Source organism: Alexandromys fortis, unplaced genomic scaffold, assembly GCF_014885135.2.
Source record: "Alexandromys fortis isolate MF-2015 unplaced genomic scaffold, M_Fortis_MF-2015_v1.1 scaffold_75, whole genome shotgun sequence".
NCBI classification, from domain to species: domain Eukaryota; kingdom Metazoa; phylum Chordata; class Mammalia; order Rodentia; family Cricetidae; genus Alexandromys; species Alexandromys fortis.
This window is the reverse complement of record NW_026067956.1, coordinates 1,692,759-1,708,199: the sequence shown is the minus strand read 5'-3', so window position 1 is coordinate 1,708,199 and position 15,441 is coordinate 1,692,759. Positions and strand designations below refer to the sequence as shown.

The following is a 15,441-nucleotide window of genomic DNA, read 5'->3' as shown; positions in this document are numbered from 1 at the left end:
AGTTACTCAAGAAACGTGTGTATCAATCCTGGGCCTGGAGTGTGGCCAGCGCCAGGGCCTGGAAGGGCTGAGGAATCCACTCTTGGATGCAGAGAGGAGGGGGTACGCCAGGGAGATGCTTAGCCATGTAGTGCATGTGCCCAGGCTGAGGAGACTCAGGCTTAAGTCGAAATAGGAGCTAGGGCCAAACTATGCAGACCCATGAGGTAGGCTGAGCCATATGCCATCCCATAAAGGGAGACTGGTTGTTCTCAGTCTTCTAAGGAGGGAGGGTCAATGGATCTGCCTGTGGGACAGGGAGGGCTGGGACGTGGTCCTTGCTCTGCTCACCACTGAAAACCAGAGCAACAGAACAAAGCTACTGCTTTGTTCCTGCGCCTCCAGATGTAGCTTCGGAGCTGGCTCCTTTAAGAGGCCCAGAACGGGGCTGGCTACAACAGGAGGAAATGGAGAGATTGAAAAGCAATGACACCTTAAGCCTGCCTGTGATCCTGGGGGTGAAGCCTTACTGTGTGGCCCTCTCCACACAGTAATAGGCCTGTGGTTGGGGGCTTGGGGACTCTTAAAAGATCCCTCAGGGTGACCATGGGGCCCAGGGTCAGGTGACAGCAGAGGTTCTTCTGCTTGGGCTCTGACACTAGGACCTCCCAGCTCCCCGTCCCTTTGCAAAGTCTAAAAGGCAGAGCTGCGGGCAGGGCTCTTGCCTGGAATGTGAGAGACTTCAGGTTTGATTCCCAAACTAGAAAACAAAAACAAACCCCTAAAAATGCATAAGGGAGGTTGCATAGAACAGACACCTGTACCCACTTCAGCCCCTGCCCCTTAAATATTCGGATCCAAAGAAATCCCGGACAGCCTTTGTTCAGTTATACATTTTATTCTCTAATAGGTACAATACTAAAATAAACACAAATTAAAAAAAAGTTTTATTAAAACAAAACTGTACAAAAAAGCAGTATACTACATTTTAATTACAGAACAGTCTACTGTCCAAAAGGCACTAATCCAGAATAGGAGTACAATGAAACAGGACTCGTCGGAACTATTTAATCAATACAGTAGAGCTCTTGTTTCTTTGACCATTTACATCCAGAAACAAGGGCTTCTTGCTACAGTCATCATCACACATTGTTAGAATCCGAGTCCTACTGGGAAGGTGCAGTATCACTTCCTAGAGCAGGCTCCACCCGGGCCCAGGAGGGGCTGGGAGGACATGGGCGGGCACCCAAGCTTGTCTTGGCCTCCGATGGTTTGGTTCTGGCCATTACTGGCAGCCACTCTAACCCCTCTCCTGTTTAGCACCGGCAAAGTGGGTTCTGAGATGCTCCAGGTCAAGGGCAGGAGGTCAGGTGACAGCTCCGAGAGGGAGGCATCTGGTAACCCTGTCTAAAAAGGCAGCAGCTACCTGGAAGGGGTGCATGGCCCAGTGACAGCCAGGGGGCTGGGTGCTACGCCAGGCAGAGCCACCTGGGCAACAGACAGAAGTTCCCCTTGCTCCCTGGGTCTGAGTATCCAGTGGTCTTGTCTGGGAAGTTGGTTTCTAGAAGGGGAGTTTGCTTTCCAGAGACAAGTCAGAATGCCATGCCTAGCCTCAGGGTGCAGCTACTTCCCTCCCTCAGGGCCGCCTCATTACTCCCGAGGAGCACGATGGGAGTCAAGCCTGCTCCCTCTTTGGGTGGCCAAGACACCTCTCTGCACCCCAGCTTTATCATCACAGACTCCGGCCTAAGGAAGAAGGATACTGCAGCTTTCCAAACAGTGTCATACACAGAGAAGACAAAGACAGGCATCTGATGTTAACAAAAATAGTAACAAAGAAATGGGATCAAACCAAATCTCTTCTCACAGCGCCCTATACTACACCCTCCTTCTGCTTAGCAGAAAATTGTACGTACGTACACAAAAATACAAATACACAATTTTGTAGAACAGTCTGGTTTTAATATATTTATATATATATTTATACGAGTGGCAGGTTAGTTCATTATAGAGCTTTTTGCACTTTTGGCTCATATGCAACAAGGCTTATAAATTCAGCTTTAGCTTTCATTCAGATTTTATAGCTTTTGAACAATTTTTTCACATTTAAAGCAGCATCCAATTTGCACTAGGAGTCTGTGGTGATTACGGGAAAAGATGGGGTCAGGAGGTTATAGGGTGGGACGGTATACATTCCAGTGTGTGTGGCATGTAAGGAGGATTCCATGTGGACAGAGCTTGCCATGATGACCCCTTGAGGTAGACTGAACACCTTACAGCAGACTCAGACACAGGTGCAACACCCTCAGGGATACATGGCACACAAGATGGGGACAGAGACCAGAGGAGACACCAAAGGAAAACACAGAGACTAAGACACACAATGGCCAAGGCCAGGAGGGCGCTCTGCCCCCTTCCCCCACCCATCCAGCAGGATCCTACACAGTCACACTGAATGCCTGCGGGCAACCTCAAGACATCGGGTCCCTGGTGTCTGGTCCAAACATAGAAGCCTGCTTTCCACTTCCCAGCTGGCCGTGCCAGCTTGTTCCCAGCCCCATGGTGAGCTCCACCAGCTGTGCTCCAACAGGAGTGGCTGCCACTCCTCAGCACTCTGCTCTTGCTAGAATGTTCAAGTCCAGTCAGGGCCCAGAACCCTGACCCTCTTGCTCTGCCTCAGAGCTGTCCCCCCTCAGTCATGCATTTGGTTGACATTCCTCAGTCTCACTGGGCCCAGCAGGTGCCCGAGGCCATGAGTGCTGCATCTAGGGGAGTGGGTAACAGCACCCCTGGGGGCAGCATGGTAGGCATGCTCCACAGAGCCTCGTTTTCATCATCACTTGGCCACTCACCCACAGCTTTCCCTTCTCTAGGTAAGGCAGTTTTACTGGTAAGGTTGTCCATGCCTGTTACATGCAGAGGACCAGTGTTTGCACTACCCCACTGTCTGAACAAAAGAAACCCCGGTGTCTGTATATGGACTGTTCCCGTCCCACTCGTCACCTGTGTTACACAACAGAGCACAGCACAGTCACTAATCTGTCCTATCCCTCATGTAAATAAAGGCCTGAATCTAGTTTAGACTTGATCTTCAAAACAAAACAACGCTTTTTGAAAAATGCACATTGGGTCTTAATGCGACTCTACTGATGATGGCCTTGGGCTCCAGTACTCGTGGTGGCAAAAGGGCACAGGTCTATCAGCCACGAACCCTGCCTATCAGCTGTCTGAGCTGGAATGTTCCCCCAGTGCTAACAGGCAGAAGCTGTCTCACGCCTGCTGCTTCACTCGGTAGCCGCTGAGCTAGACCTAGCTAAGTAGATTCCTTAAAACCCACCTAGGATTCGAGACCACAGTCACATCAACAGAAGGAACACAGGAGACAGTGACAAAGCCAGCCCTCTCCCCTCGCTTGCCCTTGTGACCATTCTGAAGGCAGAATGGCAGGGGCACTGGGTGGATGGGGGGTGCACGACACCCACCCTGAGGCTAGGTACACTGGTGGGCAGGACAGGACACAAGCCAACTCTCAGCAGGTCCCAGAGGTTTGTAACTTGCTTAGGCACTTAACATAAATGAGAATTTTATCCCGGAAGGTACAGCAGACTCGACTCAACCATGACCATGGAGGAGAGGCTGAGCCCATGATCTCTGAGAAGGCTGTAGGCTCTTCCAGGGGAGCAACTGCCACACTCCTGGCACCCTGTAGAGAGTGTCCTATCTTGCAGCCAGTGAAGTTATGTAGTGGCGCAGGACCAGTCTGGCCACTGTGGTCCCTGATCTGCACCTCACGAGATGCAGCTACCCTGACACTGCTCAGGGTCACTGTGAGAACCACCAAGAGAAGGGAGCTTTCATAGTGGTGTTGTGGGAGAACCAAAGAGCAGGAAGGAGAAAGCTTGCCAGAATGACCAGTGCTTGGAAGGAAAACTCTACCCACCCCGAGAACTTTGGTTTGGTTTTTCTGGTGCCCATTTTCAGAGATGCATGATGAGGTCCCCACAGATTTCAGTACAGTCAACATGGGCATCAAGGCAAATGATAAAGCGATTGCTTTCTGAGAGCAGCCACGAGCACTCACTCCACTCAGCACACACGACTCCCACAGGCACCTCCCCGCCTGCAGATAGGATAGGGCCCAGGAAGCATCAGCAGAGTGGCTGCTGTTTGTGTTCATAGAACTCTAATGCCATTTGGTTTTCTAGTCTAATGGCCTCAGCAAGCCATGGAGTGGACAGACAGCCTCACAGGTTTAGGCTGGGCTCTTAGTTCCAGTAAAGCAAAATGGGAGGGGTTTCTGGGCTTAGGAAGATACAAAACAAGACTGGAGAGATTTGACCTGGAAGCGCTGAGAAGCGAAATCCTGGAGGGAGCAACGAACCTTCAAACACAAGTCCCTGGGACTGGCCTCTGTCTTGAGCCCTGGGTAGGCAACAGGCACTGATTTTATTCCACAATTTCCATGGCACCTTTGGCCACCAACAGAGATGCAAAATTTTGATCATACCAAAATGAAAGGCACACATATTCTTTCTCTCCAAATCAAGGTGTTGGGGGCAAAATGAGGATAATGTTAAGACCCCCCCCCCACACACACACACTCTGGCCAGCTAGTGTAGTAATAAGGTGTCAGAAGCTCCAGGAGCTGGCCTGCTGGGTCCCTGAGCCTTGTTCCTCAAGTACTTTCCATTGTCTTGGGCTTTAAGGCTACCCATGATGTGACAAGAGATGGGAAGAGGACAGTGACCCAGCCAACTCTTGGAGAACCTACTTTTGTGAGAAAGAGCTAGAAAAGAAGGTGGGGAGAGGAGTGGAACAGGTCAACCTGAAGATCTCCCTTATTTGGTGCCCGACCAATACTAAGCCTCCACGTGATCCTGAGGCAGCTTGCTCTATTCCTGGATTCCAAATATTAAGAAGTTCTTATTCTAGGCCTAAATTTGGACATCTTCAGGCATTTACTTATGGGGTGGTCAGTGTTGATGAGGAGCCAAGGTCATGGCAGCATGGCCCTGATACCCAACACCAGAACCTTGGATTCTTTAATGCCCCTACCTCCCTTTCTTGTGGTAGAGGGACAGCAGGTTCGTGGGAGTGTTCACCACACACTTGGGAACTCAAGCATGATGCCCAAGTCCCAGGAGTTAAGTGCTGCAAGAACTGAAAAGAGCAGGCTTCAGGGCAGTCGCCGGCAAGTGGGGAGGGCTGGGCTAGCACCCTACAGCAGAAGGCTGCAGAGAAGAGGACGACAGAAGTGTCTGTGGCACTGGGGTGACCCAGTGCTGCCAAAGAACAGCAGGCAGGTTGGCAGTGACCTCAGCAGAACAAGATGACACATTCCCCAAATGCTAGCATCTTCCGATTCTTACAATAATCATTTTTGGGATTAGTTTTTTTTTTTTTTTTTTTAAAAAAAGCTATTCAGAGGCAAATACTACCTACACTGTCCTTGACAACTAAGCCAGTTTTGTGTGTTGAGGTGGGGGTATCTGTAGGAATATAGGACTATGTACCTTGGGTAGTGTGTTTTTAACCAGTGGCCCCCTGGAGCACCCAAGCAGGTTAACATTAGGGACTTCTTGTTGAATGCCAATTCTGGTCCCCCAAAGACCCTACGTACTGCTGTGTGTAGTACGTATCGTACAAATCACAAGATCAGCCCAAATAGTGTCTTTTCAGAATTGAATCAGAAGGCTGAAACGTAGATAACTACTATCACTCAGCAGCTGGGAAAGTAAGACAGGGTTCAAAATCCACTGTTCTCAGCCAGGTTCCAAGGAGCGCACGTCTGACCTGTGTACATTTCACTGAAGGTATCTGGAGGAATCAAACCGAAGCATCTCCATGAACAGAATCTTTTCCACACTCTCTGTGTGTCTGTGTGCTGAGGGAAGAGGGCGATCTAGACCTTTCTAGGCAAGTACTCGACTCCAGCCACTCCACACGACAGAGCTAAGACCAGCATCCTGGTTGACTAGTGTTCTGGTGAGAGGGGCATTCTGTAGAAAGGGTGAAGACACACACACAGCTACTACCCAAACCCACAGTGTCCAGCCTGAGAAAGGACAGGGCTCATGGACTCCAACTAACCTCACCGGAGTCTTGAGCCTCACGGGCAGCAGAGAGCTTATAAAAGGCCACTTAGCACTGGTAGCTGCTGGCATTCTTGTGGACCCTTCTGCTCCTCTAACTGAACCAAGGCTCCTGCAAAGGATGACTAGAAAGAAAAAAAAAAAAGCACAAACTAAGCATCAGCTGGAGGACTAGCAATTCCTGCAGTTCCTGGTCGTGAGGACGCCACAGGCTAGGAGGATTACATGACGCCTACCTGAAGGCACAGGCGCACAAGGAAAATAAACAAACTGGGGGGCTTCTGAAGAGTCAAGAACGCAGCACTGACAGCAGACAATCACTAGGAGGCGTGCATTAGCCAAACAAGCCTGACATGAGCAAGATGGGGTGTGTGGACACCTGCTCCTAGGGCCTGAGCTCACACCTTCCTGTGTGTACCTGTTCTTGTCATGTTATCTGTTCTGGGCCTTATGGTCCCATAAGGAAACCACTACTCAACTCTAAACTCCCATGTGACACTTTCTGATGGTCATGGCAGTGGAAATAAGTTTCCAAGGAAAAGCCTAAAAATATCACGAAGCCCAGTAAAGCAGCAGGTATCCCCAGGAGAGGTACCCCAGCTACCGGCGAGAGGATGGAGACAGAGGCTCGGCCAGAGGCTGTCTCAGTTTGTTGACTAGTTTCTGGCCAAAGTAGAATAGGTTGAAACTGGACACGAGAGGTTTCAGAGAATTTCAAAGCCAGATGCAGGCAAAAAGCAGTCTATTCTGGACCGGATATGATTCCCAATCCTCTCTCACCCGGGTGAGCCATGAATCCTATGTCATTATTTTGGTTTACTGAGCTGCTGTTCTCAATGTTCTCGGGAGCATTAGTGCTGGAAGGGAACAAGGATGGGTGCTCTGCTATTCTCAATCACATAAAGGACAGAAATCCTCTTAATTATGACCATGCCAATCTACATCCTGCTAAAACAGCTAATTACATGTCAGGAGGACACTCAGTCATTCGGAACAATTGCCATTATACTTTTATATATTCATTCTTCGCTCCCTCCTCAATTACCATGGTTACAGTTCGAAAAAAGACTCAGCCAAACCTTCATTTGATCACAGTACACCACCATGAATTTGTGAGTTAATTATGGCTGTATGGAGCCAGTCTTATTTAAAGAGAGAGAAGACGGACATGGAGTCAGGGGAGCTGGCCTCCTGGGTGTTCTAAGTGGGGCACCAAGTTCCCCAACAATAGTACTCAGCCTGCAAACAGAAAGGTCTTGCAGCGAAGGGAGGCAGCGGAGTTCCCCTGCTCCCAGCAAGGGCTAGTGGTGAAGGGCGGGATGGTCTTGGGAGGGAACCCCACCAGTGGAAGAAGACTTTTCACATCTCCCCCGAGAGGAACCAACTCCATTCAGTTCTGATGGATGTCAAGAAGGATAAAGCAGCTTGGGAGGACAACTGGGCCCTTGGTGATGAGATGACAGACAGCTGAAGGAACCTTCCCTCTTGGTTAAAGAAGAAAATCAGTGTTGTGGAGGTCTGGGTGGCTCAGGTTACTAGCTGATTTTTCTGATTTTTTTTTTCTTAACAGCCCCCCCCCCCCAAATAGTGTAATGAAGTAGCTAAAGAAACCTCTAGTTCTCAGGCTTCAGTTTCTAACAGTCCATAGATGGGCACAAGGCTTCATTTCTGAGCATCTGTCAGACCTGTATCTGCCACAAGCATAATGTTTGCCCTTCAGTTTAGAAACAAACGGTTTTAAGAAAAGCCTTTTGGAACACACTCTGTAGGAGAGAAGCTTCTGCAACCAGAACACCGATCTGCCTTCGTACGTCAGTTCTCTAGTGCAATGAGGGCTCCTCTTAAAGTGACGGTCATCTCTGAAATGGAGGGTGTGTGATGAAGGAGGATGTGCAGGGCAGGGCCCCTGTTCTTAACACAGGCTACCATGACAGCCTTAGAAAGCGGCTGGCCATGCTTGGCTGCCTCCCTGGAAAGCCTCACGGTTGTCCAGGTGCTCACCGTGACAGTCACAACACAAGACACGGAGACGGTTGCTAAAGGGTCTTCAGAGCTCTCGCTCAGGTCGCTAAATTTAGTATGGCTGATAACTGGTGGCCCGATCCCGAGTAAGCACACTTGTGCACACACAAAGCATGCGGTGCACGTGTAATTCCTACCCCTGCCCCAGTGCATCCCAATCCACTCCCACTCAAACACATGCACAGCAGAACTGGTCGATGCAGCCAACCTTCACTTGGAGAATCGTAAAAAATGAGTTTGGCTCAGTATAGCTGTAAGTGGACTTGGCTGGCCTTCGAATAGCCTCAGTGACTGCAGTAGTAAAACACAGCTGATAATGATAGCAATAGGGAGACGTCACAGAGACGCACAGAGACTGATGCACTGCAGGAGGCAGAGAGCCTCTGAGCACAAGACCACCGACCACAAGAAAAGTTATTGCCTAGGAACTTGGTGAGGTTCATGGGAAAAACTCAGGCTGTTCTCTAAATAAGAGGAAAATAATATAAAAGTAGAATTGAGTTAAATGGGAATGTTTAGGATTTTTTGTCTGTTTGCTTCTTGAGACAGGGTTTCTCAGTAGCTATAAGTCTGTCCTGGAACTTGATCTGTAAACCAGGCTGGTCTTGAACTCACAGAGGTCGGCCTGCCTCTGCCTTCCAAGTGCTGGGATTAAAGGCGTGAGCCACCACCACCTGGGGAATGTTGCCCATAATCTCAGCACTCGGGAAGCAGAGGCTGGTGAGTCTCAGAGTGAGTTCCAGGACAGCCAGGGCTACACAGAGAAACCCTGTCTCGAAAACAAAAGGGGATGCAGTGGGTGATGCTGCTTCTAACCAAATCCTTTTTGGGATGAGAGAGAATAAAGATTTGAAGGAAACATTCTTACAACAGACTAGAGAAGTCATTGTGGAAAGGGGATTATTCTCAGTGTAGACAAAGGAAGTGGGTGTGGCAAATGGAGTTTTGGCTACCCAAAAGAGGAAGGAGGGTTCGAGTCTGGGGGTGGATCAGGCGAGAGAAAATGTCTCGTGAAGTCCGCTCCAGACAGAGATGCAGTGCTGACACAAAATGGAAGGAGGGGATGGAGAGAGACGGAGTGTCCCTGTGGACTAGGGCCCTCTATCGCTGGTGCCTGATGACTGTGGCCAAGAAGAATTTAAAGCAAGAATTCCTAAAGCTAGAGAGCTGAGATGACTGTATCACAGCTCTCTGTATGCTATCCTCACGAGGTGAAAATAAATCCAGGTATCTGCTCCTAAAAAACTAGGTGTGGCTGAATGATGAACCTCCCAGGAACTGGAGCTCTGGAGTGGGGTACAGGAGCCCAATCAGGCTTCAGCTCACTCTTGTCTTTCCAAGGTCACGGAACCAAGGGGCTGTCTGCCTCCCCATTCCAGGTCCCTCCTCCTGTAGCCTGCCTTGTGTGGCTGTTGTGACCTGAGGGCACTGCACAGTCGCACACAGGAGAGCACTGTATTGCCCTTCCTGGCTATCCTCTGCTGCTGGCTGCGACTATCTTCAGATAGGCAGGAATATCTTAAGATGGTCCTTTGTTAACAGGTCGTCATGTAAGGTACTAGAAGGTGAGAAGTTGCCTTCCTACCCAGCAATAGTAACTCGAAGTGCCTGAAAAAAATAAAACCTCACCACACTCTCTGAATGCCTGTCCCCCCCCCCCCCCTTTAACATCTTCATTGGTCAAGAAGGCACAACTCCTGACAGAGATCTCCGGGGCCACAGAAGTACAGGAGGAGGTAAGAGCAGAGACAGGCAAGCAAGAGCAGAACTCTTTTCCTTTCAGCTGGGAGGCTTAAGTTTCTAATTTGATACCATACCTAAAACCCGGAAAATCTTCAGGAAAGATTTACCACCCAAAGGAGGAGTGAATGTGGCAGCTCTGAGGCCACCCCGAGAGCTCAGGGACCGGGACACAAGAGTAGAACCTGGTGACCCCCAGGAAATCACCTGATAGTAGATTTGAACCTTGTTCCCAAAGAAGCAAATTCCTACTGTGGGTCAGAAAGCGCAGGTTCCGTGTAAGGCTGTGTGAGTCTGTGGGCATGCGGCAGTTTCTCCAGCAGCAGGACCAGCCTCTGTGGCAGCTGTGCCCTCCCAGGGCTACCACACTGCCACACAGAGCTGGAACTGCCTGCACCAGCCAGCTCTAGCCTCAGCCGTATCCCCTGCTTCTCTCTCAAAGGTCTTAAGACAACAGAAGGGTTTGCTTTTCTGTTGCAGTCAGAGTTCCCTTAGAAACTGGAGCTGTCGGAACAGCTGAAGTCTGTTCCCTTGACAAGGCGAGCGAGAACAAAGGACACGAGCAATGGCACCATAAAGAAGTCGTCAGTTACTATGACCTCGTGGTCAATCATGGATGTGGCTCATCAGAAAAATATGGTTCCCCCTCCTGTTCATTTTGATTCAACTGAGAATGAGCAGACAAAACCCAACCACAATGGAAAGACACAATAGGTATATTCCTCTGAGTAAACAAAAGCAAAGAAAGACAATACAATCTCCTAAGTGAAATAAAATAAATCAAATAAACCATGGAAGATTCTAAGTAGGTATGGGGCGCTCTTTCCTGAGAATAAGAAATGCTACTCTTAAATTTGTGGGTTCAAGTACTACAGTAAGAGAAGATGGCTCCATTTTACTTCAGTTTTCGGAGCTGGGAAAAACACACGTTTCCCCCTGAAATCCATGGACAGGAGCAGGACCAGGCCCTACCTAGTGCTCTTCAAAGTCTCAGACGTAGGTGGGGTGGTATCCTCAGGCCCCTCAAAGACGACTCCTCACACGCATGTAACCAAGACTGACAGCTAAAGGGATCATCCAGTCAGAGTGTGTCCCAGTAAGACCAGCTAAGTGCTGTGGATACTGAGGATCCACCAGCAAGAAGGGGAGGAGGGTCAGTGTGCCCTCCTCTCTCAACAGCTCTGAAAGTTAAACACATTTGGTGAAGGAGGATCTAAGGAGACAGTACCTACTTTCTGTCTTAGAAATTGGTTCAGGTAATGGACAAAAAGACGGAAGCCCTGCTTAATGGCCCACTCCACACTGCCCTCCAAACAAGGCTTTGTCGGACACACAGAGGAGAGATGGGATGAGGCAGAAAACACTTTGCCTCTCTCAGACACACACTGTACCAACACACTGAAGGCTGCTTCTTCTTGCCCACAGTGACAGTGTGTCATTTAATCAGGTTGCCAGGATCATTTTCATACAAGGCCAGCAGATGTAATTTCCTTTGATGCATGAATAGTTCATCATTTTGCTACTAGATGACAAGGTGATCACAGGGTGACTTTATAACATAAGTTCACTGTTTGGTATTTTGAGTTCTCAAATTGAAAAAAAGATTTATCAAATATAAATATCTTTAAAAAGTAACAAAAGTGCTACATATGTGATCAAGGAAAAAAATTCCATTAGTTACTGCCGCTTAAAGTAGATTAAACTACAAATATTACCACATCCATTATCAATATGGCTTCCAATTATTAAATAAATTGCCTATAGCAATATAGCTTTCACACCTCCACAAGGACAGAGTAATGGGAGCAGAGCAGACACATCCTGCTGCGCCCCGCACTCAGGATATAAGTGGTAAATGTCCCCTGCTTTTTCTGCCCCTAGCTAGGCAAGGATCTGGATCTGTGACAGTCGAGGCAGCACAGTCCCCAGGAGAGTTCTAGCAACCCTGGGAGGCTTCAGGGGATGGGTACAAAGCCTGACCTTTCACTCACTTGACCTCAGCTCTATCCTCAGAGACGTGTTTGGTAGCAGGGAGGGGGCACCAAGGAGACAAAGCGACTTGCATGGTATCTCCAGCACTCTCCCAGGAAGGCTGGCACCACGCTGTGGAATGTATGGCGGCTCTGAGAACTGGGCTTAGCATCCATCTGACACTCAGCTCATGCTTTCCCCTATGCTCTCAAGCTGGGTTCTGCTTTTCAGAATTTGATTTTTTTTTTTGTCTTTTTTCGTTTTAGGATCGTGGTCCCAAAGGCAGAAGGCAGTATGTTATCTACTAAGTCACACAGCTTGCGAGAGGAAAGGATGTCTGTGTTGCCCATATTAACACTAACCAAGGTCTGAGCTCGGGATTCCAATGACGTTCTTAGCACAGCACCCAAAGAAGTATAGTCTAGTCACGCTGTGACTAGGAGGCACGGCTTATTGCAGCTGAAATCAATGACTCTCCGGCTGAGGCGGGGCTCTAGTGTTCCTTGCGCTCCGTGGATACTTCCCGGACGGTGTCTGTTGGTCCTGTGCCACTACCTCAGCTTGCATCCTGTCAGTCTTGGGGCAGGAACAGGGTAGAGCCTAGTGTTACATGAATCTAAAGGTACCCAAGATTTTACAGAGCCTACTACTTGAGAACTGAGGGTTATCTATATACCTGGAAGCACTTTCTTGGAATGCTAAGACGGAGCAGCAAGATTTCTTTAGCCTCAGGGGCTGGGAGAGGGACGTTTGGTTGGTTGGTTATTACTTACTGGGATTTTAATACTGAGAGAGTATATGCAAAGGCGGAGGGCACCATGCCATCTTCACAGAACAAGACCCTAACGGCTACCTGACATACAAGAAACTGTAAGTTATACTGTAAGAACACATGTTAAGGACCGAGGAAAGTCTGCTAAGGTGCTACGTCTAAACTAAGTAACTGTGTGATCCTCCCTGATCAGTCATCATCCAGGGCCTCTGTCTTGATCTCATTGGCTCCCTGCTGGGCCAATGCCAAGATAGTGTGGTTGACGGCTGCCATCTCCACAGCTAGTGAGATGGGATCTTGGTGGTCACTATGGCTCGTGCTGTCATCCTAGATGTGTAGAAATAAGAAATGAATGTTATTCGTTGGCTGGTAACAATTCTCAAGCTCACAAAAAGGCATGCAGGGTGCCGTGCAGGGGACAGAAGCATCTGTGGAGGAAGCTGCCGAGTGCATCTCACGGTGGAGTGAATTGTATTTAAGTAGACACTGAATGGACATGGGTCCAGAGACTTCAAGTGGTTTTGTGACTCAACAAAAAGGACAAAAATGATTTGATTTGTTCTTTTTTGCACTGAGAATTAATTTATTCTATCAAAAAATTGCTAGTAGTGATCAAACCTGAAGTGATTAAAATAAACTAGTAATTTGGGTTTTTCTGTTTGCCACAGACACAACAGTAATCACTGAGCCCAAACTAGCGCACTCCTAAACCCACAAGGCTACTGAGTGGCTACTGGAATCCACGGTGTCACTGCTGAGACAAGCAAAGAAAACGCAGAAGAATAGACGTCTACACCTTACAAGTCAGGGAGGTCCTCAGTTACACAAGTCACAAGTGCAGCGTCCCATTTAGAGCTCAGTGAAGCTCTCCACCCTTCAAGCTACACACATTACACAGCAAAGCTGCTGACAGGCTTAGTGGCACATGTCTGTAACCCCAGCACTCCCCAGCTGAGGCAGGAGACTGACTTCAAGTTCCAAAACCAAACCAAACCAAACCAAACCAAACCAAACCCAGACAACAGAGAAAGGAAGTTGTGAACGAAGCTGTCCTTACAGGGTGTGTGCTGGGCACTGAAAGTGCTAACAGAGAGAAGGGGTGTTTCTCACCTGTCACATCTTCAGGGGACTCTGTACCAAAGAGCTTTGGAAAGGGTAAGTCCCTTGGGGGAAAAAGCATAGGATGTGCTGCCCTCAGGGCATCTGCAAAAAAAGATGGAAATGATCCATCTATGTGGGTCAGCTGAAGAATGACAGGAAGGTTTTCGACAAGAAAGAAACAGAGCACGCTCCTGAGCCAAGGGTGGAGACGTGCTGGAGAAGAGACTCTCTTGGGGGTAGATGATCTTCTGGGACACATGGCTGCTACTCTTTCCTTCTGGCTTTTAGAGTTTAGCCCTTAGGACTGAAGAAGGGATCTGCAGAGACTCACGCGCCCCTCTGGAGTACTGGGGTCCACAGAGGTAATGGAACACCGAGAGAATGAAGAACACGGCAGACTGAGGGACAGGGAACCCACCAGAAGAAAGAGCAAATGCTTTCTTGCCAGAGTCTAGGGAAGGGACTGTGTCCTTTGAACTTCTCAAATGGAAATGAACCTTAGATCCTATAGAGATTGTTAATGAAGTCTGTCAACACGTTTGTGGGTGGGGGGTACTCCCCCACTTGTAGTGGCTGACTTATTCCATGCAGTGGCTACAATTAAATACACTTTCCCCAGGCAATGCAGAACACAGCAGGATGAGGTGAGAAGACATGCAGGCATTGCATTTATGACAAGATGAGTGTGTCAATGTCCAGAGATACTCTGGTTAACCCCTTCTCTGGGCATGAGAGTTCCCACTGTAATGGGGCTGGAGTGGGCGGGGCCTTCTGTTGTGCCCTGCATGGTCCATATGTAGGCACCACCACCGCTGCCCGCGTGCCCCTAAGTGCTTCTCAAACACTGTGTATGTGGTAAGTGGTTAACTTGCTTGTTTGGGTCAGATCCTCCTCTCTTCTTCTACCTTCTCTGCTTCTCTGCCTCCCTCTGAACTTCTTCCCTCCTCCTCCTCCCCATTGCGTGCTTGCCAAGTGTCCTGTTGTGTGACAATAAACCCATGGGGTGGATAGAAATTACTCACAGATTTAACAGGACAACAGAATCTTACCACATGAAAATCTAACTAGATCCAACTGCTCTCCCCACCTCCCCATACGACCACACCCACGAACTTGAGTTGCCATACTGCCCCACCACTCTGTAACCAGAAGCCTCAGCTCAGCCACCTACCTGCTCGGAGTAGTCGTTCCCGTCCACGTCATCACTGTTGGAGTGGCCTCCTGGACTCTGTACGTCTATCCCATGACTCTCCAGGATTGCTGCTTCTTCGAAAAAAGCAAACAGTTCCCTAAATTATCTGCTGCCTCATCACCATGGTTTTCATGGTGAGGAAGTCAGAACATAGTTAATCTGTTTCTAACTATCTGTAAACGGGAGAAATTCAAGTCTGTGTAGCTCAGGGTAGAGGCCTGGCTTCTCTACACATTAAACTACCAACCTGGACTGTTGGGTATTCATAAAACTCCTGAAGTCAACAGCTGTCCTGGTGGGCTGTGCAAAGCAAATGAGAACTGGGTGGACCAGGAAGAAGCACATTCACAAATGAAATGCAACCGTACTTCCTGTGGTGCTGGGGATCAAAACCAGGTCCTTTCGGTCACCGAGCCACCCCAGCCCTGACATGCAACTTTTACTCTCATCTCACCCGCTCAAACCTCACTTTTACTAGTTTTGAACAGGACAAAATCCTGTCTTTTCTTCTTTTTTTTAGTTGAGCGCACATTTTTCCCCCAGGCATTCTCACATGGTCTTCCAGCTTTATT

General features: G+C 48.7%; 1 protein-coding gene across 15 annotated transcripts in view; it reads right to left on the bottom strand.

Moving 5' to 3' along the window:
• Nucleotides 1-909: 909 nt before the first annotated feature.
• Nucleotides 910-15,441, bottom strand: part of Hmbox1 (homeobox containing 1) — a 144,412-nt gene continuing 129,880 nt past the window's right edge. Inside the window, exons 9-11 of one of the 15 annotated variants that reach the window (XM_050152298.1) lie at nucleotides 14,849-14,943; nucleotides 14,583-14,654; nucleotides 910-12,903 (exon numbers count right to left, since the gene is read on the bottom strand). In XM_050152298.1, the coding sequence (XP_050008255.1) occupies nucleotides 12,766-12,903; nucleotides 14,583-14,654; nucleotides 14,849-14,943 (305 nt within the window). In that variant the 3' untranslated portion in view covers nucleotides 910-12,765. Of the gene's footprint in view, nucleotides 12,904-13,686; nucleotides 13,780-14,549; nucleotides 14,655-14,848; nucleotides 14,944-15,441 lie in introns of all 15 variants that reach the window. The other 14 variants (XM_050152309.1, XM_050152299.1, XM_050152300.1 and 11 more) reach the window with 14 other exon arrangements.